Genomic DNA, 26268 nt, shown 5'->3' with positions numbered 1-26268 from the left:
AGTTGACGGAGTCTACTAAAGGATCCTCATATGGAACCTGACCAATGAAACAAGGTTGACAGCTGCTGCCATGGAACCCAAAGCCTGTAGGAAGAGATAAATTCTGAATCACTTTCTTTACTTGGGACTACTGAGTGTTTATTCAAGAAGAGGGAAAAGACGCTGACTGTGTTCAAACACACTCCCTATGAACTCCAGACTGTGTTGGTGTGACCTGAGATTTGTTGTAATTGACTGTTAATCCCAGATGAGAACACAACCGGAGCAATTAGTCCATTACCTATATTAGTTGATGCCTGGTTGGGGCAGCAAGGAGCCAGCTGCCTAGATATAGAGACACCCGGAATCCCAGCAGTCTCAAGTGAGCTGCTACCACTGCCATGCATTTGGTGAACACACTGGAGGCTGTGGTGAGACCAAAGTGCAGTGCTTTGAACTGGTAATGACTAGCTCCCAGCCAGAAGCATAAGTATCTCCTTGAGTGCCTCTATTTTGATGTGATAATATGCATCCTGAAGATCTATCGAGCACATCTAATTGTCCTTCTGCAGCAGAGGCAAAATGAACTAAACCATGACAATCTGAAACCTTGTATACTGAACAAAATGATTTAGCTTGCTGAGATCCAAAACTGGTCTCAAGTTCCCTGTCTTTTTTGGCACTAGGAAGAATCTTGGGTAAATTCCAGTCCCTCTGCGGTCTGGGGGGACCTCTTGGATGACTTGCTTTTGTAGTGGATTTTTTATTTCTACAGATGCTGCTTCCCTCTGACTGGACTGAAATGTGGGAGGGAATAGGTAAAATGGTATGGTATAACCTCTGGATATAATCTTCTGCACCCACAAATCTTTTGAGATAGCTAGTCAGGCTCTCTGATGCAGGGATAAATGACCCGACTGCTTCCAGAATGGGAGAGTTGGGCCTCCTTTCAGGAGCACTGATACGGCCTACCTGTGAAAGAATCTCTAGATCCCTGATTCTGCAGACCACCTCTGTCTCAAGGCCAGCATCTTCCATTCAAGTTCCCCCTCTGCCCCTGGGGAAACTATCCCCACCTGTATCCTGGAAAGGACCCCGAGACTTCTTACACCACATCTTTTTGCCATCTTATTTGTTCCTAGAGTAGGGCCTGTGAGGTGTAGAAAAATGTAAACCCATGGCAGACGGGGTCTTTTCTCCTCAAATTCACCTGTAGCATATGCCCTTAACCCTGGAGCCAAAAAAGAGATGATCCATCAAAGGGATTGATGAAAGAAGACTTAAATCATTCTGCAAAATCACATAAGCACAGTCAGGCAAATCTTCTGATGGCTATGCCTGAACCTGCTTGCCCGTAAGGTACTTTCCGGAGCATGGGAGATCAACCTCATAGACACATTTGAGATAGATTGGAGAGTGGCCAACTGCAAGGAGATTCTGTTCCCATCCTTGGAGGACAAAGAGCCAGCAAGACATCTGATAAGCTCGATCAAATCCCTTTGTAGTCTTGTAAAATGTGCCATGTAATTCAGCAACCAAACAGCAAAGGTCACTGAAGCATAAATACACTTCCCAAATCTGTCCAAAACCCTATAGTTCCAATTAGGGGGGTGGACAGAGGAATTCTGCTGTGCTAGTTCCTTTCTTGTAGCTGCAGCAACAACCAAGGCATCAACAGGAACGCCCTTGCTCCAGTGTGCATGGTCTTTGGGGGGCAAGAATCTCATCAGGTCTCAGGTACTGGCTCAACAATGTCAGTCTCCTTCCATGCCCACAGAGAAACTAAGACCACAAGCTCATCGGCCGGGGGGGGGGTCACCCAAGTAGTAGACGGACCAAACCTGAAAGCCCCCAAGGACACTGATACCTCTGGGAAAGGGGTATCAGAAGACCAACCATTTCTTTGTTTCAAGAATTCCAAAGATGTCTCCAAAGGAGACTTCAAGTGGTCATCTGGGGGACCACTTCCCTCAACAAAATCAAGTGTCCTCTGTGAGAGGTTCCTGTGGGGAATCTAAGTGCCTCCTTTTGCACATCCTCTTGTAAGGGTCTTCCTCAGTGGGTTGTTCTTGGGAAGTATCAGAAGAGATAATGCCCTGATGGGCTGACTGGAGGCTTGCTCAAGTTGGCTGTCCCAGTGGAAGAGAGGATTGAAGCTCAGGACACAGAACAGTATGAGTTAGGGTTGTCTGATCCGATGGGAGCAGGGATGTTTGTTCTCTAGGTACAGAGAATCTTCTCCACAAGTCAGCTCCTGCAACTCCATCAGCACTCAACCCGAGGAGGGAGTTGGAAATGAGCTATCCCTTGCTGAGGCTCTGAGGGAAAGAGACTGCTCAGAAAGCTTCAGAGTTTACTCCAAACCCACAGATCTGGCACCGATGCTTCAGCTCCGAGAGTCCTTCTCCGAATCACACAGTGCCAGTCAGCTCATGGGAGCCATCAGAGTTGAAGAGCATTCTTCAGATCCAAAGTAGAAACCTCAAGAATCTCAGATCCGATTGCTCTAAAACAAAGATGGATTGGAGAAAGGAGATACCAAAGAGGAAGTGGACAGTAGTCGGCTCTCAGCCCCAGAAGGGGTCAGAGCTGGGAGAACCCCCATCTGTATCTGTGCTCTTAGGAACTTCCTCATCATCCTGTCCACATTTGCTTCTGAAAGGCTTCTGGAGGACTGAAGAGAGGAGGTAGTGGAAGGAGGCCTAGAATGCCTTTGAGGAAACTCCTCTAGGAATGGAGAGGGGGGCCTGGATGAAATAGGATCGGATGGAAGTGGCGTGATATGGATCCGTGGAGATCTTGAACTTTGAGCGCTTGAATCCAAGACCGACAGATCCAAATTTTTTAGGAATTTAACCAGAGGCTCCGATGTCCTTAGTTTGAGAATCAATTTTTACGTCTTCTGAATTCTTCAAAGGGGTTTGAGCCCCAACAACCAAGGAGGCTGTAGGATTAACTTGTTCTTATGGTCAATCAAGGCCTTAGAATTAAAACCAGAACAAATCATAATCTATATCAAGATGGGCTGGACCTAAACAATAAACACATTCCCTGTGGGCATCAAAATTTGTGATCTTATGCCTACAGGAAATGCACTTTTTAAACCCAGAGTGTTTCTCCGATATCTTACAAGTATTACCGACAAAAGGCAGATACAAAAAGTTCTCAACTAAAAGACTGAGAAGTGACAGAATTACACTTATCTATTTCAACACATTTCCTTTATTAAAAAATATAAGAGAAACTACCAACAATGGTACTTAAAGTACTGAAAAAGGGAAGGAAGGATGCTAAAAACAGTAAATTGTGGAAGGGAGTAAGAAGAAAGGCAAAATACAAACATTTCAGTAACTCACATATACCAATTAGAATGAAAAATCCAAAGACTGCACCAAAATCACTCGAGACCTAGGAATCCACATCAGATACCTCACGGCCACAAACAAGGTACATTAGGTTGGTGGGGCATTATGGGTAAAGGGATGAGCTCAAGAGTTCAAGGACCTGATGATGTGGAAGAAGTGAACGAGTTGGATCAGAGTCTTGGATCCGAACCCATTAGTTGAGGAATGAATGAAAATTACATCAGATTTTATTTTTCCTTACAAAACTGTTCAAGTAACTTGGGTGCAGAATTGGCCTTAGGCCCCTATTTTTCTTTTGCACGAAGAAGAATCTTGAGTAAATTCCAGATCCTCTTTGGACTGGTGGGACCTCTTGGATGACTCTGTTTAGAAACTCCTTTATTCCTGAAGCAGCCGCTTCCCTTGAGAGGGTGAAACATTAGGAATCCTTCTGGGTATAAAGGAGGGGTGTGGAAAGTGGAGAGAAGCAGCCTCTGGTTATCATACTCTGCACAAATTTGTCTTGAGTAATGGAGTTCCAGGTTGTTGGATGCAGGGATATATCAAAGGCAAAACAACGTTCTCAACACACTAGACATTGGTGACTCTATAGTCAGGCACATTGATGTTCCACTCACCAGGCTAAACAAGGAGAAGGTTACTGTCAGTTGCCTGTCAGGTGCCAGGATCCACCACATAACCCACGCACTCAGGTCACTCCACAAGTACAAATATGACTCTGTCATTGTCCATGTTGGTGTGAATGACCAGAGACGTACCTCCCAGGACTACATGAAGAGAGACATGGGAGAGCTCTCCGATCTTGTAGCTCAGGCAGGTATGACCCTAGCCCCAAGTAGCACCCTGCCATCACCCAGAATGACACCGCAGTATTATTTATTTTATTTTTATTTTACATTTGTTGACGGGCTAGTCTAGCTGGATACATTTCCATTTTCAGTAGAGGCCCGGGGAGAAAAGCTCCACACAAATTTTAACAAAAAGTCAAAAATAAACAAGCAAATGGACAAATCATCATAGATGAAAAGACAAATAAAAAAATAGTACCCAATAACAGGTATACACTTGAAGATAATCACATTTCTAAGAATAACATTATTAGTTGTAGTAACATCAAGAACAAGGCACAAAACAGAGAGCAAAATTGACTTATAATATTATATAGAACTAATCTTAGTAACAAAAGGAGAAAGAGAAACACTATAGTAGGAGAGGAGGAAGGGAAGCAGTTTAAGAAAAGTGAAGGAAAAGTTAAAACGAGAAAAAAAATGGATGAGAGAGATTAACATAGGGGAAAGAAGAAACAAAAAAAAAAAACTCTAAAAGGATGTAGACTGATGCAGACTCAGAAAAGAGAGAGTAAAGTAGTAGGAAAGTGCAGTACAAGGACAAAATGACTTCAACAATTGGCTAAGCTTCTGGTGTCATTCTAAGGGGATCCAGTATCTGTCTGCCTGGGATGACATGGTCGACAGACCACAATGCTTTGCTAAAGATGGCCTGCACCTGTCAACCCTGGGATTCCGGATACAGGCTAAGGCTCTTGCTGCCCCTATAGTGCCTTTTTTAGGCAAGGTTCAAAAGACAAATTCACCACTGTAACAGGAACAGGCAAGCAAAAACTGAGGGTAATGCTACTCGATGCTATAAGTCTAAATCTCAAAATACACTCCCCTCGAGGCACTCCTTAAAATGGAGAACATCGATATCTGTGCAGTGACAGAGACCTGGTTCAAGTCTCCAGACAGCACCCCTGCATTCCACACCTCCAGACTAGTTTCTCAGCATAATGCATCCAAGATTATCCAAGCGCAACTAACTCTAGGCAAAACTGTAATCCAAATTGTAGCTTGCTACAGATCCCCCACCATGCCCCAGGATTTCCACTCCTCTTTTCTTGATATACTGGAAAATATCAGGGTTCAACCAAACACCCTAATAATGGGCAATTTCATCTATCCCACCATTAACTGGGAAAACTACTCATGTACCAACTCCTTCGCTCAATGCTTTCTGTAATTCATAAATTCCAATGACCTGGATCAACTTATCCACACCCCCACCAGGGGCAACAATATCCTAGGCCTAGTCATTACCAACATGAGTGACCGGTGTTCCACACCTGAAGTCAACTCCTCATTGGTCAATCCGACTATAAGCTAATCACCCTAGATATCCACATCCCTCCTCCACGCCCCATTAAGGAAATCACTGTAAAAAATTTCTCCAACGCCAACTTCATGCTTCGTAAGACAGAAGTGGCGAACTTTATGACACCCATGCAGATGGACAATACAGTTAAGAGTGCTGAATCCTACACAGATGCACTGTTATAAGCACTTACATGAGTGCATGGATCGAGATATCCCAAACAGAACCAAGATGCTATCCTCCAAAAAAAGGAAGCCAATCTGGTGATCCCCTACCTTAAACACACTTTACAACAGAAGGAAGAAACTGCTGCAAGAGAGAGTAAAATCCCATGAGTGGAGGAGTTCCCTGGTCAGGCTCAGTAAGAAGCTGAGATCCCTTATGAGATCCTCCAAAGCTAGCTATGAAAACAAAATCACCACTGATTCTAGGGACAACCACAAAGCATTCCATAGCTATGTCACGAATCTCAATGGCAACACCCAGATCTGCTCTGAGTTACAGCATAACGGCATGAAAATTATAGAACCAACTGATATTGCCAACCTTCTGGCAGACAGGTTTAGTGCAAACCTCACCCCCCTCTCACCCCCTAAAGGGCCCATAACCATACCAGAAGAATGTACAGCCCCGGCAATCACTGACACAGGTTAAACAGCCCTATCCAAAGCCAAAAAAACAGCTTCAATGGGACCGGATGGTGTCCCAGGCTGCGTCTTACACGAGATCCAAAATGAACTAACCCCTCACCTAAACATACTGTTCAAACTCAGCCTCTCTACAGGCTACATACCCATAGAGTGGCGCACAGCAGTTATCTTGCTCCACAAAGGTGGAGCCACAACAGACCCCAGGAACTATCGCCCTATAAGCCTGACTAGCCTGGTCTGCAAGGCTATGGAGCGCGTCATCATGGAACTCATTAACAGAGACATTGGGAACCTCCAAACATTGGACCCTACCCAGTTTGACTTTAAGTACAGATCATGCTTCATAAACCTGGTGAACTTCTTTGAGACAGTTACAAAAGCTTTAGACGAGGGAAAGGAGGTCCACACAGCCTACCTAGACCTCGGAAAGGCTTTCGACACCATTCCCCATTCTGGTATTATAGACAAGCTCACCAGCCGGAACATAAACCCCTAACATCACGAGATGGGTTGCCAATTGGCTCATGGATTGAACCCACACGGAGAGAGTTGCAGGCTCTAGGTCAGACTCTAAACCGGTTACAAGTGGCGTCCCCCAGGGATCAGTCCTGGGACCCCTCCTGTTCGGTATATACTTCTCAAAAGATGAGGCAAGCACAGGAGGACTATGGCTGACCAGGAGGACTATGGCTGAACAAGTTCACATACGACTGCAAAATAGGGGCCATAATTGACTCTCTGCCTGATACAGACATCCTCCAGAAGGGTCTCACTGAGACGAATACCTGGTGTTAAAATCATGGCCTCAAACTAAATGCCAAAAAGTGCATAGTCATCCCCTCTGGAAAAAAACAAAGTACCCACGAACTACCACATACTTGGTAGTCCCCTAAATACAGAAAATGTAATAAGGGATCTGGGGACCCAAGTAGATAGTAATGTCTCCTTTGATAATCACATTGCCAAGGTGGTTAGAAAATCCTTCTATGTGGCCCACCTAATAATAAAAGGGTTCACATCTAGAACAAAAGAGATTATGGTGCCCCTCTACTCATCAGACCCATCATAGAGTACAACACCCCATTTGGGATGTACCTTAAAAGACACCTGCAACAGCTGGAAAGACCACAGAAGTACCTCACCAAGAGGATTACTGGCCTCAAACAGATGCCCTTATGCAGCCAGACTGAGGAAACTCCAGCTGTACTGGGTTGCATACCACTTACTCAGAGGTGATCTCTGCCTGACATACAGGCCATGTCCAACCCAGAATTGATGGACATGCTCCACCTAAAAAAAAACCCAAATCCCCGAGAGCCACATGCTCTAGGGATCAAACCTCACCACAATGACAAATAGGATGTGCTGGAGGGATAGATTCCTGTCCCAGAGACTCACCATGCTTTGGAACAGGATTCCAATCTACATTAGGCAGAGCCCCTCACTAACACTCTTCAAGAGAAACCTTGAAGAGTGGATGGGAAACAGAAAATTTACCTCGGGGATCAATGCAGTGGCTCTGCTTGACAGAGGCACACGGGAAGTAATGGCTCTGCTGAACGGAGGCACAGGGAACTACTCTAAGGGGGCAGTGAAAGCCAACACATTCTGGTTAGGCTTATAGATGCCCTCGGGCAGATAGCCTAGTACTTCCCTATAAACCTAAGAGCTGTTTTTCTCTAAGCAAGTGAGGAAAGTAAGTACAAAAACTGTTGTCCTCTAGGTAAAGAGGAAGGTTGAGTGCTGTAGTAATTTGCAGCTTATTTAGTGGTAACAACAAGTTCTGAAAAAGTGCTGAGCATGAATAAGCAAATTCAAGTGCTAAAACTAAGAATCTGTACCTGGATCTTGTGGTAGATAGGCTAGAAGGCTTCCCTCCAACAAAGAAAAGCTTAAAAAACTGCCCAAATGGCATATATATATATATATATATATATATATATATATATATATATATATATATGGATCTACCTGACTAGATCGACAAGTCAGAACACCGACAAAGCGCCAGAAGATCGACAAGGCAGAAGACCCACTGAGATGGGGAAAGGATGTGTAAGTATGCGGTAGTGACGGACGTTAGGGTGCGAGTAAGGTAAGTGTGCAATGTTGACGGTCTGTAGGGATAGGGGCGGGATAAGTGAGTTAGGGTTAGGGCGTGGGTTAGGTAAGTGTGCGATGTTGGCGGTCTGTAGGGACAGGGGTGGGATAAGTGAGTTAGGGTTAGGGCGCGGGTTAGGTAAGGGTGCAGTAGTTATAGTTTTTGGGTTAGGGGCGGGTTAAGTGAGTTAGGGTTAGGGCGCGGGTTAGGTGACTGTGCGATAGTGACGGACCTTAGGGTTAGGGTTTCGGTTAGGGTTGTAGATAGTTGTGTATATATGGGTTAGTGTTGGTTTGTAAGGATATTGGTGTGCTTGTGTTGTGTGTGTGGGTTTTGGACAGGGGATTTGTTTTGTTTGTTATGATGTGTCGAGTGTATGAGGTGTCGTGTTTGTGAACTGTCGATGATTTGGTGTCAGTGAAGTTGTTGTCGGTGTTTTGCACTGTCGATCTAGTCAGGTAGATCCATATATATATATATATATATATATATATATATATATATATATATACACACACAAAGTTCACAAGTGATGGTGGCTAGGGACTTTAGGCTCTTTTTACCTGCACCCAAGGTGCAGGGTTTGAGCCTGTGTACCTCTAGCCACCAGATGTATCCTGTTGGGGGCATTTACACACACACACACACACACACACACACACACACACACACACACACACACACACACACACACACACCAGTACCTTCAGCCCAAATGGCTCTGCCATAAAGAAATCTGCCTGCCCAAACGGTACATCTTCTGCAGACTCTGAATTTGCGGCACTGAACGATAAAGCCTCTCCTGCTGCTATTCAAACGGCACACACCATTACCTTCAAGCTTGGCTCTGCAGTAATAAATCCTTCTGCCATGAAAAAATCCCTGCCTGAATGTCCTCTCCTGCTGCTGTATTCAAACAGGCCTGAATGTTAAATCCTCTCCTGCTGCTGTAAAGGAGAAAGGACTCTGAATCTAATGGCACTGAACAGTAAATCCTCTCCTGTTGCTGTATTCAAACGGCACGCGACATGCTGACGCAATTGCGCATATCTACATCTATGAACATATATACGTGTATAAATACATAAATATATATGAGAGAGAGAAAAGGGAAGAGATATCAGCTATAGTATCAAGAATACACAACACTGTAATAGGAAATATTTGAAGGAAAAGGAAAAATTAACAAGTACCAACGATGGCAACTAGAGATGCAATAATTTTAACAGGAAGGGAGAAAAATGAACAACAAAAAATAAAGCTAAACCACTTGTCTTAACCAGAAATAACTTGAGATCTCAGTATGACCATGCCTATTCGTGAAAGCGGCAAACGAGATCTGAGGTATGTTAGGGGTTAGTCATAGGTTCAGAGGTTCATACTAGGCTATCTGCCCTAGGGCATTTATAAGCCTAGCCAGAGTGTGTTTGGCTTTTGCCACCCATTTTAAATTAATTTTGCTATGCCCTTTTTCGAGGTTAGTATACTGTGCCTCTGTATAACAGTGACACAGAAGTGATACCCGGGGTAAACCTACGATCTCCCATCCACTCAAGATTCCTCTTGAAGAGAGTCAATGAGGGACTCTGCCTAACCTGGACTGGGATTTTATTCCAGAGTGAAGGGAGCCTCTGGGTTATGAATCTGTCCCTCCAGCATGTCCTATTTATTTCAGTGCTGAGGTTCAAGTCTCTCGAGCGCATAGCTCGATGGGATTTGGATTTTCTGAGGTGCAGCATGTCCATTAATCCCGGGTTGGACATGGCTTTATACCATCTCCTCTGAGCAGGCGGTATGCCACTGAGTAGAGCTGGAGTTTCTTTAACCGTGCAGCATATGGCATCTGTTTGAGCCCTTTGATCCTCTTGGTGAGGTACTTTTGGGGTCTTTCCATTTGCTGCAGGTGTCTGGTAAGGTACATCGCAAAAGGGGCATTGTACTCAATTATGGGCCTGATGAGGGATGAGTAAAGAGGCACGATGACCTCCCCTGATCTAGATGTGAATCCCTTCAAGATTAGGTGGACTATATAAAATGTTTTTCTAACCACTTTGGCCACGTGGTTGTCAAATGAGAGATTGCTATCAAATTGGGTCCCCAGGTCCCTAATTACTTCTTCTGTACTTAATGGATTACCACCTATGTGGTAATTTGTAGGCACTTTGTTTTTGCCAAAGGGGATGACTATACACTTTTTGGCATTTAGCTTGAGGCCATGGCTCTGGAACCAGTTGTCTGTTTCTATGAGGCCCTTTTGGAGGATGCTTGTGTCGGCTTGAGTCGATTATGGCGCCCAGTTTGCAGTCACCTGCGAACTTAGTCAGCCACAGTCCTTCCATGTTTGCCTGTATCTCAGAGAAATATATACCGAACAAGAGAGGTCCCAGGACTGAGCCTTGTGGGACGCCACTTGTAACTGGTTTGGAGTCTGACATGGCTCCAGCAATTCTAACCATGTGGGTTCTGTCCTTGAGCCAGTTTGCAATCCATCTAGTGACATAGGGATTTATATTTAAGCTGGTGAGCTTATCTATAATGCCTGAGTGGGGTATTGTATCGAAGGCTTTTGCGAGGTCCAGGTAGGCTGTGTGGACCACCTTCCCCTTGTCAATGGCCTTGGTGACTGTTTCAAAGAAATCGATCAGGTTTAAGAGGCAGGATCTGCCCTTAACAAAGCCGAACTGGGTAGGATCCAGTGTCTGTAGGTCCCCAATATCTTTATTTATGAGGTCCATGATGATCCTTTCCATAGCTTTGCAAACCAAGCTAGTCAGGCTTATGGGGCGATAGTTTCCAGGATCCGTTGAGGCACCACCTTTGTGGAGAGGGACCACTGTTGCTGTACGCCACTCTTTGGGTACATATCCTGTAGTAAGGCTGGGATTGAACAGTAGTTTTATGTTTGGGTTTAGCTCTTCTTGGAGTTCATGTAGGACGCAGCCCGGGATACCGTCTGGTCCCACTGATGCTGTGTTTTTTGCTCGGAGAGCACTTACCTGAGCATCTGAGATGTCGGGGGGGCAGCACTCTGCTGGGATAGATATTTGCCCTTTTGGTGGGGGGGGTTGCACTGAACCTGTCAGCTAGGATGTTGGCAATGGCTGTGGGTTCGGTGTATTTTTTGTCATTTTGGACTAATTCTGAGCATATCTGGGAATTCCCACCCAGGTTCCTAACATAACTAAAGAAAGCCTTGTGATTATCCTTAGTGTCCTGTGCAATTTTTCTCTCGAAGCTGGCCTTAGACGATTTTATGAGTGCCCGTAGTTTTTTGCTAATACTGATCAGAGATGTCTTCCCTTTTTGGGATTTTGCTCTCATGTAGTAGCTTCCTCATTCTATTGTATAGTTTGTTTATGGCTGGGGTCCACCAGACAGGACGTCTGCCTTTGGAGGATTGGGTGTTCGTTTTATTTGGGATTGCATGATCCATGCATTCCTGAAGGTGTTCATAGAATGCGTTTATAAAGGATTCTGTGGTCTGGGCCGTATTTTCCACAGGCCCGGGGGCTTTGAAGGATTCCATCTCGGTTTTGAGGAGTGTGAAATTTGCTTTAGAGAAGTTTTTCACTGTGGTTTTCTGGGCAGGAGGTGGGGTCAGGATGTGAATATCCAGTGAGATTAGTTTATGGTCTGATCTTACCAGTGAGGGATACACTTCTGGTCTGGAGCATAGAGTCCCCATGTTGGTGATGATCAGGTCCAGTATGTTTTCCCCTCTTGTGGGAGTGGTAACAAGTTGTTCCATAGCATTTGAGTTTATAAATTCTAGGAACCTTTGGGCTAGGGTGTTGGAGCTATAGTAATGCTTCCAGTCTATGTTTGGGTAGTTGAAGTCACCCAATATAATGTTGTTTGGAGAGACCTTCATATTTTCCAGTGTTCTCAGGAAGGCCGAGTGGGGTTCCTGGGTTTGGGAGGGTGGTCTGTAGCAGGCTATAAACTGGAAGGCAGTTTTACCCACTGTTAGTTGCACATGGATAGTCTCTGATGCTTCGTGCTGTGCCACCAACCTGGAGGTGTGGGTATCTTTGACGAATATTGACACTCCCCCTCCTTTTGTGGTTCGGTCCAAGTTTTGGGGCTGAAAAGCAGGGTATGAGGTATAACCTGGTAGTGCTGGGGTGCTCTCGGGAGCCTTGAACCAGGTTTCTGTTACTGCACATATATCAATGTTCTCCATGCTAAGGAGGTTTAGACTTCTGGCGTTGAGTAGCATTACTCAGTTTCTTATCCCTTGTGATACCTATGGAGGTGGGTTTGTCATTATTTGTAGGGAAGAGGCTCAAGAGCTATTTGATGATCACGACCTATATTCATGGCAGACTTGGATCCAAGGATCAGACCCAAATGTATATGTTGAGGGCAGAATGAAAACTGACATCAGATTACCAATCATACATGCCAAACTTTATCATCATTTTGATGGAAGCCTTCTGAAGCAAAACCACAATTCTGCAATTAGCGTAAAATACTAATTAGATAAAAACACTCTCGTGCTCATGTAGAATGTGAACTGAACTGTCAGGAAAAGAAGAAAGTTCCTAACAATACTGGCCAAGTATGTCTGCCTTATGAACCAATCGAGGTTCTTTGGGGAAAAAAATGGCACAAATCCAGTATTGGCCTTTAAAGGGACAATCACAATACTGAAAAAATTCTAAGGAGGAAGATGCACAATATGGGTAAAACAAAATATGCTACAGTTTCTCTTCCAAAAGATGATCCTGGTACTCAGTGATTTGCAGATGATTAGCAGTACTTCAAAAGTACCTCTTCTCAACCAAAATTTTCCAATTCAACATGATCGTTAAAGTACTGAAACAAGTTTTTGGACAAGCAATATTGTAGTACCATTTAAAAGATTACAGGGATCTTAAACCCAGCAAAAGCCATCTTTCACAGAGTTTATGTTTAAGTTTTAACTTGGGTGATTACTAACCTAACAATCCTAAGAGGCCTTTTTAAGCCTAACATTTTTTTCACATTTATAAATGACCGGATACATAACACAATGGCATCTAATTAGGCATAGGTGGCACAGCATTTACAAGCAGTGTCTGCCCAGCAGAGGCATAGGTGCCAGTCCAGGGGTAAATTTCTGATTCCCCATCCACTGGTACAGTTTGAGTTTTTACAGGGTCAGGGATGAACTCTACTTCATACAGATAAGAAAGCCTGTTCCAGAGTAGGGACAGTCTCTGAAACAAATACTTGTCCCTCTAATATGCTCTAATGCTATTAGACTTGCTGCAGTGCAGTAAGTATATCAGCACTGGATCAGAGGACGCTTTGTAAGCCAGGCATGGAACATCACTCAGTAGTCTGTAGGAGACAGAGTGTAAAGATAAAGACTTTGAGGGGGTCTGTATACTTCATGTGGTTAATGGTTTAAATTCTTTTTGAGAGGAAACTATGGGGCATTTCAGTTGCTGAATATGCTTGACCATGTACATACTGAAGACAGCACTGTAATAAATAATTGACCTAATGAAGACCAAGTAGAGCAGAACAATGACATCATTAGACCTGAATGCCATACCATTACTCATCAACTAAGCAATATAGAAGGATTTCCTTAAAACAATAAACACATGATGGTCAAAGGCTAAGTCACTGTCCACATATATTCCTAAATCCCTAATCACTGAGTCTACCTCTTATGGGTCTACTCTTATGGGGTGTGTTGTCTATGTGGTTAATTCCCCCGGGGTGGACAACTTTCTAAAAACTATTCGTTTTTGGACTTTCAGTTTTAGACCATTGCTCAAGCAACAACTGTTACTTTCCGATAAACCCTCTTGGAGAATATTAGTGTCCTTGAGGGATTCTATGACTGCACCAAGACTCCCAGTCATCTGCAGACTTGGTCAAGCAGAAGCCTTTGACATTGAGTTTGAACTCTGAAAAGTAGATGCCAAAAAGGAGTGGTCCCAGCAACAAATCCCGAGGGACTCCACTAGTGACTTGCCTATTTTTTGGAGGCTGAATCCCCTATCCTGACTTCCTGTGCCCCTATCTGTGAGCAATTTGGCTATCCAATAGGTGACATAGCGGTTTACTCAGTTTCATGAGTTCACCGACAATGCCTGAATGGGAAAAAGGAATAGCGTTGAATGAATGCTTTTTACAGGTCAAGACAGGCAGTATATACAGATTTCCCCTTGTCCATAGCTTTGGTGACTTTATCAAAGAAGTCCATAAGGCTGAATTGGCACAATCTACATTTGATGAAACCAAACTGTTATTGGATCCAGTGTCTGATGGTTTCCTACGTCTTTATTTATAATATCCATGATCATACTTTCCACGTCTTTACATATGAAACTAGTTAGACTTATGGGTCTATAGTTACCTGGGTCAGGAGATGTCCTGCCCTTGTGCAGAGGAATAACAGCTGCAGTCCTCCATTTGTTAGACATGAAGCCTGTTAGCAGGTTAGGGTTTGAAAATTGATTTTAGAGGACTCGACAAGCCAATATTTCATATTATTCAGGATGCATCCCAGGATATTATCTGGGCCCACGGATGCAGTATTTTTTTTGCCTTGAAGAATGCACTGAGGACTTATTCACTAGTTTTAGCCAGGGTGGGGGTTATGGTCATGGGTATATCTTGAGAAGTGTCGGGGGGGGGGGGGGATGAAACTGGAACTAACTTTATCAGCCAGCAGGTTTGCTATATCCTCTGGCTCCATATAGGTGGTTCTGTTTACAATTAGTTCAGCACATTGTTGTGTACTACCTTTGAGATTGCAGACAAACCTTTGTCACTGACCTTTGCATGCAAAAGTAGAAAATGCTGCAGGCCACAGAGACTCAAAGTACAACCAATGTGCAAACAATGTACACCAAATGATGCCAAAAACAATAAATAAGCGCTTTTATTTATTAATGTAAACTTAATCAGATGAACTTTACAATTAATAAACAAAAGCACTTATTTTATTATACACATATATAAAATGCTCTTCCCACCACATCATTTTTCTTGTCTTCTGTTATACCAGACAGTGTGCTTTTTGCCTTTATTTAATTGTGTTTCCATGGAAATTTTGTGCATGTTTTACTGCTGTTTAATGTGTATTTGTGAACTGCTTTAGTTCTGTGTGCTGTAATTTCATATTGGTGTTTTAGGTCAAACAATGTATAGCAATTTTTTTTTTTACTACATTTGTGTGCAGATAATTTGACGTCTATGTTAGATTGGCTTCTTTCTGATGCTATGGTGAATGGTTTTGCTTTAGGTTTACTTCCTGTCTCTTCCTACACTCACTTAATTTTCTTTTTATGAAGTTTATGCTTTCTTCACGAGATTTTCTTTTGCCATACTCAATGTCGGTTGCTGTTTGGTACCGGATAATATAGTTAAATTGGAGATTTTAGTAATCTATTACTGTAAAAAGTGTTTAATTTCTGCCACAGTCCTCATTCCTCCAGTATTCTATTGCTACAGCATTATTATTATCATTATTATATAAAAAGTAGGGGATGTCTCCCAGTGTCCTGGCAAATTTCCTGTAGTCAGAATGAATACCACCTCAGGTGCCCCCTGAAAAAAAAAAGAATACTGGTCTAGTGAAACTAACATGGTCAATAAGAGTAAAAAAAATACATTTTTATGACAACTTAGTAATTTAGTACTGGGATGTGTATTTCTGTTTGATGTTTTCACCATGGTGACCCATGACTGCACAGCCAGGTTCAACTCAAACTGCATCATCAAATTAGCGGATGATACTACAGTCATACGCCTAATGGTGATGAAACAGCATACAGGGAGGAGGTGAAACATCTGACTGACTGGTGTAACAATAACCTGGCTCTGAACATAAACAAAACCAAAGAGGTAATTGTAGACTTCAGGAAAAAATGGGTGGACACAGCTCTCCCTCACAATCAAGGAAGGGACAGTGGAAAGGGTGAAGAGTACCAAATTCCTAGGGGTGTACATCATAGAAAACTTGACATGGTCCATCAATACTAATCACATTGTCAAGAAAGCACAACAAAAACTCCACTTCCTACGCAGGTTGAGGACAGCAAACCTCCCATCTTTGGTGCTCACAACCTTCTACAGAGGCACCACTGAGAGCACCTTAACAAGCAAACATCACAGTATTATAGGGAAACTGCAAGGGCATGGATTGTAAGGCCCTCCAACGGGTGGTGAAAGTGGCAGAGAGAACAAGGTCCACACTTCCAGCTATACAGGATCTGCACTCTGCATGGTGTCTCAGAACAGCCACAAAGATTGTTAAAGACCATACCCACCCGGCTCAGAGACTGTTCTCCTGCTTGTCTTCGGGCAAGCGCTACAGAAGCATATGTTGTAAAATGACTAGATTCAGAAACAGCTTCTTTCCTCAGGCCATCAGGACTATTGAGTAGCAAAGCATGCCAACAGGACATTCTAGTCAGTGGCCACATAGGCTGAAGGAAATATTTTCTTAAAGTGCAATAACACATTACTAGGTTGTCTCACTTGTGCAACAGTTTACTGAATGCATATTACTTTTTGTGCAATATTTTGAAATACAAGCTGCATTCTGTGCAATAAACAAAATGGTCCCTAGTCTACCATTGCTTAAGCCTCTAAGTGCAATCTCTACTGTGCAATATTAAGTGCTGCTATAGATAGACATACACAAACTGTAATTATGTCCTAGTTTCATGTCAATGTTAAAGTCATATACAGAGTCACAGAGTCTGTAGTTCTGTTTTTGTGTCAGTATTTATGTCGTATAGAGATTCTGCAGTTCTGTTTTTATATTTATAGTTTTTTTTTTTAATATTTTTGGTCTGCATGTTGAGCTTGATGAAACAAACTTTTGTTTAGCCTGAACACTTGTGTAGGTCTAAATGACAATAACGTTTACTTTGACTGCCTCTGTGCTTGACAGTTTTCACTACTAAAACACTTTTCAAGATGGTGACAATTTGTTGGATTTTGAAGTCCATAGGCTAGTGAATTTACAGGTATCCACAGGTAAATAGGATATCAGTCTGCAGACTATTACAAGTCTAGTCAATAACCAGAAGTCAGAATCAAAGCTTGTATCTTAAGTCTGTGAAGTTAAGACTAACCATTATGCTAACCTTTCATCTAGTTTGTGAAGGGGTAAGGATATATGACAACATGTTAAGTCTTAGTGGCCCACGCATGGAACAGGTTTGATGCATGTAGCTAGCAATCTGATTAGTCAAGTTTGCCTTGCCCATTTTATAATGCAGCTTAAACATGTCCCGTGTGCATTTAGTGAAATGTATTATTGCTAGGAAAGAGACACCACCACTAGTGAAATGTTACTGTTAGGAAACAGGATGCTATTAAACCAGAAAGTGTGATTTTTTTTAAAAATGGGACATATATTATGAGGACCTGAGCCTCTCAACATAGCACAGGTGGACCTGCTATGATGTGACAGCTTTGTCATCACCAATTGTCCACCCTCTGTGTGTCCATTCACTGTCTTCACCACATTGTGTGTATACTGTTCCATGCTTGCCTGTCGGTGCTACCTGCTTTGCTCCCTATAGCAGATCCACAGCCATCAGTCAGTACATTTCCATTCTACTACTCTTTTACATTTACAAAATTAGCCTTTTCCCAACAACTAAAATAACCCACGTTTCATACCTTATGGCTAATCCTTCTGTGTTTCTAAGTACTCCCCTATTTCATCTCCATTATAAGATGAAAGGGGTTGCCACTTTACTGTGTACACCAACAGTAATGCATCTACATGCATTACTCTGCCCTTCTTGTACCAGATGGGCATGACATGTAGCTACACACATCATACTGCATACATGACAGCACATTACTTGGCCATGCTTCTGTGCCTTGCCTTTGATGTCTGTCACATTAGTCATACATGCTGCTGTAGCATTGCTCTGGGGCAGAGCATATTAGCACTGTTTATTCTGTTATTGCTACAACGAAGAATGGCTAACAGATGTCTGATTAGCTATACTGCTCCTCATGAAGAGAGCTCACTTTGTGCAGGACTTGGTTAGAGCAGGCAATAAATAAGCAACGACAGTCAGAAAAAATGAAAGTGCTGCTACCTACCGTCTTCATCAGAAAACTGGTAACATATGTCTAACTACAATGCATCACTTCCTGATTTGCTCCAGGTTGGGATTAAGCTAAAAGCCACAGCACAGATAAAAAAAAAAAATCTTACTATTTACTTACCAAGTTGCGATATTCCATGTCTTCACGAAGCAAACGATTGTCATTCAAGGTATACTTGGCCTTTCCAGTTACTGCATCAACAGGACCCTTATCCACTTGGTGTTTAATGCTCCGGAAAAGCATGTACAGAGGCTCTCCGGCAGAATCCTGGTGAGAACAGAAAGACAAAAAGTAAAGAACACACTCAAAACAAAGCAATATACCAGACTACATTAAAAAATGCTAAATATCACTGCAGCTACCAAAAGCACATGATGATAAAGTGCAGTCTGTATGCTCTGTAGCACATTTCAGATATTTTTTTTCCCAGTGTTCTGACCATGTTTAAGAAGTACCCATCACCGACTTAAAATAACTTCTGATAGTTCAGTTTTATAGTCATGCTTTGGAGCAATGCAATCCAAAATAGGATTAAGTGCAGCAAGTCAGAGATGCACAGCATCTCTACATCTGTGTTCCATCTGCATTGCAGCATTAAACTATTAATCCTCTAAGACAGCAGTCCTTGGATATACTTTAGATAATAAGATAGCAGAGCACGATAGCAATTCTTCAGTGGCAAGTGGTTTATAAAAGACCCCAAGAGGAAATAAGACAGCAGTTCACAGAAGACAGCCAAATTTAAGTCAGAAAGGGATGGAAGATGAAATGTGGATCTACAGCAAACGGTCATACTTAAGACAATCCAGAGTGCTAAATAACTACATTATGAAGGACAATGTCCTGAAGACCATCTTGTGAAATTCTGTTTGATTAAATGCAAAAATGAATGAAAGGCCAGCTGGTCAAATGCATATACTGTCAGTACACATCAGTGATTTTAGGGTTACAGCAATGGTACTGTATGGAAGAAAAGTTAAGGTTAAAAACAAGTACAGGGGTAAGGGGTGTAGGGGATAATATACCTTCTGTGGTACAGGTTGAGCGCCTCACTAAAAAATGTTACTGTAGCTATCTGCATGTTTACATGTTGTACATTTTCATTTTTTTTCACATGGATCTAATTCACTTTTGCTGCACTTCAACTAAGTTACTTCTATGATGATTTCAATGATGTGTTCTTTAATGATGTAACATATGACACACTTATTCAGCATAACAGTGCAAAACCATTTGTGACTCACATGACGCATTATTTTATGTCACTGAAATTTTTTAAATGTTTTAAACACTTTTATTATATTATTGCTTACGGCTTAGACAAAATACATCAATAGAAAAGAAAACAAACCGTATTAACATTTTTTTCATTTACATATGTTAGACATCACACATCTTTTCATTGTAGCCATCATCAGTTCATCATTACATAAACTGCCGAATTCTTGACTTCCATTAAACCTCACTCCTCCTCCTGAACTTATTCAGTGGGGTGGATTTGGAATAAGGGTTATGGGTTTCACCTCAAAGACACCAGGTAGAGGGCTTGATTCTGACCTTAGGTTACTGGCTAGCTTCAAAATCACCATTCAGAGTAGCTTTTTCCTGTCAGAATTTATTGGAGATTACTGCCTGGAAGAAAAATGAGTAACTCGAAGCATTCCCACTCAGACTCTTCTCTTGAAGAAGGATATGCAGCTAGTGACAACACTACTTCAGGACTCATCTCTGAAAATATGTTTTCAGGAGAACTTAAAAACTCTACCAGAGAAGGTCTTTCACTTAAGATTCCCCATCCCTCTCTCTTTGCCTATACTCTGATATCAATCCCTGGTAGGAAAGGCAGTCTCCAGCCTGCAAAAAAAAATGTCTTTTTGGCCTCATCCTACTCCATTACCTTTCCCACTAGTTATTTGCTCCCAATATCCTGGCCCCCTTCCCAGTTTTCTCCAGTAAATTCCAGTCCCTCGTGCCTATTTTCTGTACCCCAACTTGCCATCATCCCTATTAGCAAAAATCTCCTTTCTCCGAGTTGGCTTAGTTCTTAGAATATTCGCTGCTACTTTATGACTATTTATTTCTCACTTTCAATTTCTCCAAATCATTTGGGGTTCTAATACCATGATGGTAATGGACCCCATTCCTACGTCAAAGTACGATTAAAGTTAATGAAATTAGTTTTGTTTCATTCTTTGTTGTCAGCCAGAAGTGCTCTTAGCAGCACCCGCAATATGCTCACCAGTGACTCCTTCTGCAATTCATATGGGGTTACATGTATTCGTAACATATCTAAATACGACTGTAGATTCTTTTTCATAAGACCCGTTGCTCTTACTACTATTGGAACTGTCTGGGTATCTTTTCTTCCACATTGCTCTCATTTCTGCCTGTAAATCCTGATGACTTTCTCTCTCTCTGTATGCAAGACACTGTAGTCAATGGGTGTGGTGATTTCAATCATCAATGCTACTTTTGTCTACTTTTCAGGGACCACCACATCCGTTTTTCTAATATCTATCTTTTCAACTGTTAGTAATGGGTGATCCCAAGTAATGTAGACTTCCATCATTTTCTATGATGCTTTGTGGATCATGTTTCCAGTGTTTTTCAGCCACTTCAATACCATAATGTTTGCACAATTCCCAGTGCAATAGTGTCTTGCCACATTATGCCTTTCAGTATACAGTCCTTCTGCCATTAGTATGTCACAACCAACAATGAGGTGTGCAACTGTTTCCAATTCTTTTTACAAAACCTACATTTGTCTGTTTCTCTCACATGTTCAATGGACTTTGTAAACCAATGTGTACGTAAGCCCACTATCTTGTGCCACCAATATTAACCTTTCATCTCTTGGTTTGGAATTTGCCTCTCAATCATTCCTGTTAGATCCTGATCAACATGAGGTTCTCCCAGAAGTTTTCTATACTTGCAACTATATTTATGCATTTTCCATATTTCTTGCCTTCTCATCTTACCTTATATTCTTTCTTTTGTTTTTTGGCACATTCAGTTGCTGCCTGATTTTTATCTACTACTCCTGCTTGACACCAATATGGTTCTGCTAGACAGACTAAGCAGGGAAGTCATCTTACATTTATTCTCCTCATGTTTCAAAACTTTCACTACATTTGGGTCTTGTGAGGTCAGCAGATGTGTATGCAGTCCACGATTGCAGATCTATACATGTAATCAATTTCAAGGAGGCCCATACCTCCTTCAGAACGGGGAATATATAATCTTGGTATGCACTGGCTTTTATAAATCATTTGGTGAGCATGAAACATCCTTCTTGTTTTCCTGTCTCATCTATCCAACACGTTTTGGGGCCAGTCAGTATTGCCAAAACTGTAAGTTACACCAGGAAGAGCAAACTGGTTTATAGCTTGAATTTTGTTCCCAGACGTCAATGCTGTTTTCAGGATTAAAGTCTTCTAAAGTATCTCTTACAAGTTTTATTTGCATTTGTTCATGTTTTATTGTCAATCCATCAGTTCCCAAATATTTATACATGCCCTCTTGCTCAAGTTAGATCATATTCTTGTCCCAAACTCATGTTTTCTTCCTGCTTTAATGGTTGCTTCTGCACATTTACTTAGACCAAATGACATTCTTATATCACCTGAAAAAGTTTTGACAACTTGCAGTTGTGCTTTCAGTTCCTCATCCGATGAGCTATACCGTTTTAAATCATCGACAAAGAGATGATGAGACGTCTTTACACTTTGTTTTCTAGGAGCCAAATTATAGCCATGGCCAAGGGTGCAAGGCAGAATAGCAGCGGTGACAAGACAGTCACCCTGGAATATCCCCATTTGAATTTTTATCCCTGGAATATTAAAGGTCATTTACCATGGCTTAATTGCAAAGTAGTCTGTCACTGTTTCATGGTTACTGTAATGTATTCAATCACTGTAGGGTGCATCATATTATATATATTCTGTATGGTTGTCATTATTCCCCTTAAGGATCTGCATCTTAAATCCCAGTCTCTCTCTATTCCTCAAACATCCCTTTCCATTTTGAATTATAACCTTCTGCTATGCATACAAGCCTCAAGTTTGTAGCCATAGAAAATCCCTTCAAATCACTTTGCTCTATTGGAAGGATCACCTTATCACACTTAACTCTTGCCCTCTTCCTCATCCAGATAAATTCCTTCAGTGCTTTATGAATTGTTGTCCACAGCCTCTCCTCTGGTTGATAAAAATATGGCTGACATGTACATAGAACTAAAGTGACAAACATTTTCACCGCTTGTGTCTTGCAGTTTTTATATTATATTTTGTTTAGTCTCCTCTCTCTCATTCTCAGCTGCCATAACAGTAGCCTTTTAAATCCATATTCCTAAATAATTCATTTTATCATACCCCAATTAACATGGGTATTGTTGAATCAATGTGTGTGGGTACATAAAGCAAAGGCTGTAGCCGTAAATTGTCTTCATTCATTTTATATCCCAAAGACTTTAAACCACCTCAAAATATTCCACAACACTAGAGATATCATTTTCTGGATTTAACAGGTGCAAAATATCACCTACAAAAAAAGCCATTTTTTTAACATGTTTATAGAATTATTACTTGCGACATAGGCAAATTTACATTTATATAAAAGTAATCAACTGTAATAAGTTTACATTTACAAACACTATATACTTCACATATATTGCTATACATCATATAACCTGAGCAACATTACATAAATTATTCAATTCCTGCCCTTTTTTTAAACAAGAAACATCTTTATTAAAGCATCACTTACAACACAGGCAATAGTATGTTTATACAAATGAAAACAAATCACACTGACAATTCTAGTTGCAAGCATTTTACCTCACAAACCATGCTGACACCCTGCCAGATGCAAACATTAAACATAACTTCTAATCTACTCAATCATTTTCATTCAAACATTACACAGTTCATTTAAGTCCTCCCTTCTTTTAAACCTCATTCCTCCCCTGTATGTATTGTTCGCACAATTCCCATTTTTTTCCTATGTAGTTTGCTCCTACACTTTTCTAAAGATCTCCATTCTACTTGTTTTATCTTTTGTTAAATTCACCACTTATAGTAGAGTTGGGTTTACATCTTGGATTTCCATTTTCTAGTAATTGCAGCCACCATAATTACACACACATAAGGCCTTACCTTGTCTAGGCAATTCTGATTCTTTACCACAGCTCAGAAAACTCATCTCCCTCTTCACACCAATCTGCCCACCCAGCACCTCTGACAGTGCATCCTGCAGGGAATCCTTAAAGTCCACCAACTCAATGCACTCCCAGAAAATATATTACCAGTTACCCCTGCCTTCCCTGTCACACCTCCCACATCCGCTGTCTACCTGAAGAGTAATTCTCTGGAAGTCTACCTGGGGTATAAAAACATAGAAAAGTTGTGTAAAATCTTACCATAACTATAGATGTCCTTATCCATGTTGCAGTATTCTGCATATGGGTTTACCCTTCTGTCTCAGGTATGTATGGCCAGTATCCAAAAGCTTTCAGTCTCTCTGTGGTGTGTGAGACGTCTGACATGGACGAGAGTTCGTGGGTCATAAAGGTGTTGTCGGCACGCACCAGCCCTCAGAACAGAAGCCCCAGTTGGAGCCAGTCCTGTAAGGGGAATGCTATATCAGTGGCATCCAGAAAAGGAAGTAATTAGCTGACAAGTGGGGAAAGAGAGTGGGAAGGAATACTGCAACATGGAAGAGAAGAACATCTATGGCTATGGTAAGATTTTACACAACTATTTTATGTCCTATTCCCATGTTGCAGTATTTTGCATATGGGTGAGTGCCAAAGCTCACTGAAGTTGGGGTGGTGGTCTAGAGGCAGACACCAGGAATCCATGAAGGATAGCCCTGGTGGACCCTGCCCTGGATCTGAAGAGGAGGTCAAGTTTGCAGTGCTTGGTGAAGGTGTAGACCAAGGACCAAGTAGCAGTTTCCAGGACAGAAGAGGTATCCAGACCCTTGAAGAAGGCTCCTGAAGACGCCATTGCTCTTGTGGAATGAGCCTTAACTGTACCCTGCAGGGATTTACCATGGAATTGGTAGCAGAAGGTAATGGCCTTGGAGAGCCAAGTAGAAACAAACAGTCTGCTTGGTCACTGCCTTCCCCAGAGCTCTGAGGTGAAAGGATACAAAAAGTTGGTCAGCCTGTCTTGGCAGACCAGGTGTTGTGCGGGTAGAATCTGATTTGCCTGTGAACATCATGGGAATGCAGCGCACTCTGTCTCCTTGTGGGTTTGAAAAAATAAACGGGTAAATGTATGCCCTGACTGAGGGACAGATCATTGACTACCTTTGGCATGAAGGACGGGTTTGCCCTGAGGGTAACTATGTCCTTGCGGAAAATGAGGAAGGGAGGAGTAGCCATAAGGGCTTGGAGTTCGGACACTCTTCTGGCTAAGGTTAGGGCCACTAATAGAACAGTTTTCCAGGTACAGTGCTTTAATGAGGCTTTGTCTGCTGGCTCAAATGGAGGTAGTGTAAGCTTCTTGAGCACATAGTTGAGGTCCCAAGGTGGGTGGGGGGTTCCTGGGGGGCCTAAGGTGAAGTACCATTTGAGGAAGAGTTTGCAAGGGACTCTGGATCCAGAGGCAGGCAAACAGAAATACCAGACAGATGGGCTTTGATGGATGAACAAGCCAGTCCAGTCTGTAGTACCTCACACAAATAAGACACCACTAGACGGGGTTTGCTGAGAAGCGGATCCAGCTGCCTTTTATGACACCAAATAGTGAACAGTTTCCATTTAGAGAGAGATGATTTTCTAGTATTTGGTTTCCTGGCATCCTGCAAGACATTCAGCACATCCTCACTGTAAAGGTGTCTAAATGGGATGAGAATCCCATCAGCCACAGGGTAAGGTGCAGAATCTGCCACTGTGGATGGATTAGTGACCCTTGTGCTGTGTGAGAAGGTCCACTTCTAAGGGGTAACTTGTGGTGATTGCCCTTGGATAAATATAGGATTAAGGGGAGCCAGTGCTGTCTGGGCCAGTAGGGAGTCACCAGCAAGATTTTTGGATTGTCCTGATGAATTTTCAGCAGGACATTCTGAATGAGTGGAAAGGGGGGAATGCATATAGATATTTTCCCTTCCATGAAATTGAAAAGGCATCTGTTGCCAGTGCCTGTGCTTCTGGTGTCCTGGTGCAAAAGCCATTAAGTTGCCTGTTGATGGTGGTGGCAAACAGGTCTATTTGAGGTATACCCCACCTGTGGACCAGATCCAGGAAGACATCTCTGTGCAGCATCCATTCATTGTTGTTTGTGCTGGTTCTGCTGAAATAATCTGCCTGTTTGTTGTGTAGAGGGGGAATGTAGGTCACCTGCAGGGAGATTCCCTGTGAGGTGACCAATTCCCAAACCAAAAGGGCTAGCCTGCAGAGCAGGTAGGACTTGGTCCCTCCCTGCTTTTTGACATACCACAGTACAGTGGTGTTGTCTGTGTATATCAGAATTGTCCCCTGTTGTAAGAATGGTTGAAATGCCTGGAGGGCTAGAAGGATTGACCTCATCTCTCTGGCATTGATGTGTTCTGATTTGAGGTGATTTGGCCATAGGCCCCTGAACCTGTCTGTGTCCAAGGGTGGCTCCCCATCCCAGGTCTGAGGCATCTGTGTGCATAACCTGAGTGGGTTGTAGTGGTTGGAGAGGGACACCTGGGTTGCGTTTTACCTGAACCAACCACCATAGTACTTCCTTTTTAGGCAGGGTAGAAGGGGCACAATGTGCTCCAGAGGCTGGCTGTGTTGCTTCCAGATTGAGCAAAGGTACTATTGTAGCTTCCTCATGTGTAGCCTTGCTAAAGGAAGCATGGGTATGGTGGCTGCCATGTAGCCCAGAAGCTTGAGGTACTTCCTTGCAGTCGTCTCTGTAGAGTGAAGTACCAGGAGATGATGTTCTGTCAAGGAGCACACTTTTGCAGA

The 26268-nt window shown here is 42.4% G+C and overlaps 1 protein-coding gene across 1 annotated transcript in view; it reads right to left on the bottom strand.

Moving 5' to 3' along the window:
* Positions 1–26268, bottom strand: part of PLXNB1 (plexin B1) — a 3809096-nt gene that overhangs the window by 532542 nt on the left and 3250286 nt on the right. The window contains exon 29 of the mRNA XM_044078026.1: positions 18447–18593. Within this exon, the coding sequence (XP_043933961.1) occupies positions 18447–18593 (147 nt within the window). The remainder of the gene's footprint in view (positions 1–18446; positions 18594–26268) is intronic.

Source organism: Protopterus annectens, chromosome 7.part0 (assembly GCF_019279795.1).
Source record: "Protopterus annectens isolate FY-2018-M chromosome 7.part0, PAN1.0, whole genome shotgun sequence".
Classification (NCBI taxonomy): Eukaryota; Metazoa; Chordata; order Ceratodontiformes; family Protopteridae; genus Protopterus; species Protopterus annectens.
Note: the sequence above shows the minus strand (reverse complement) of the source record. Positions and strands in the feature narration are given on the sequence as shown.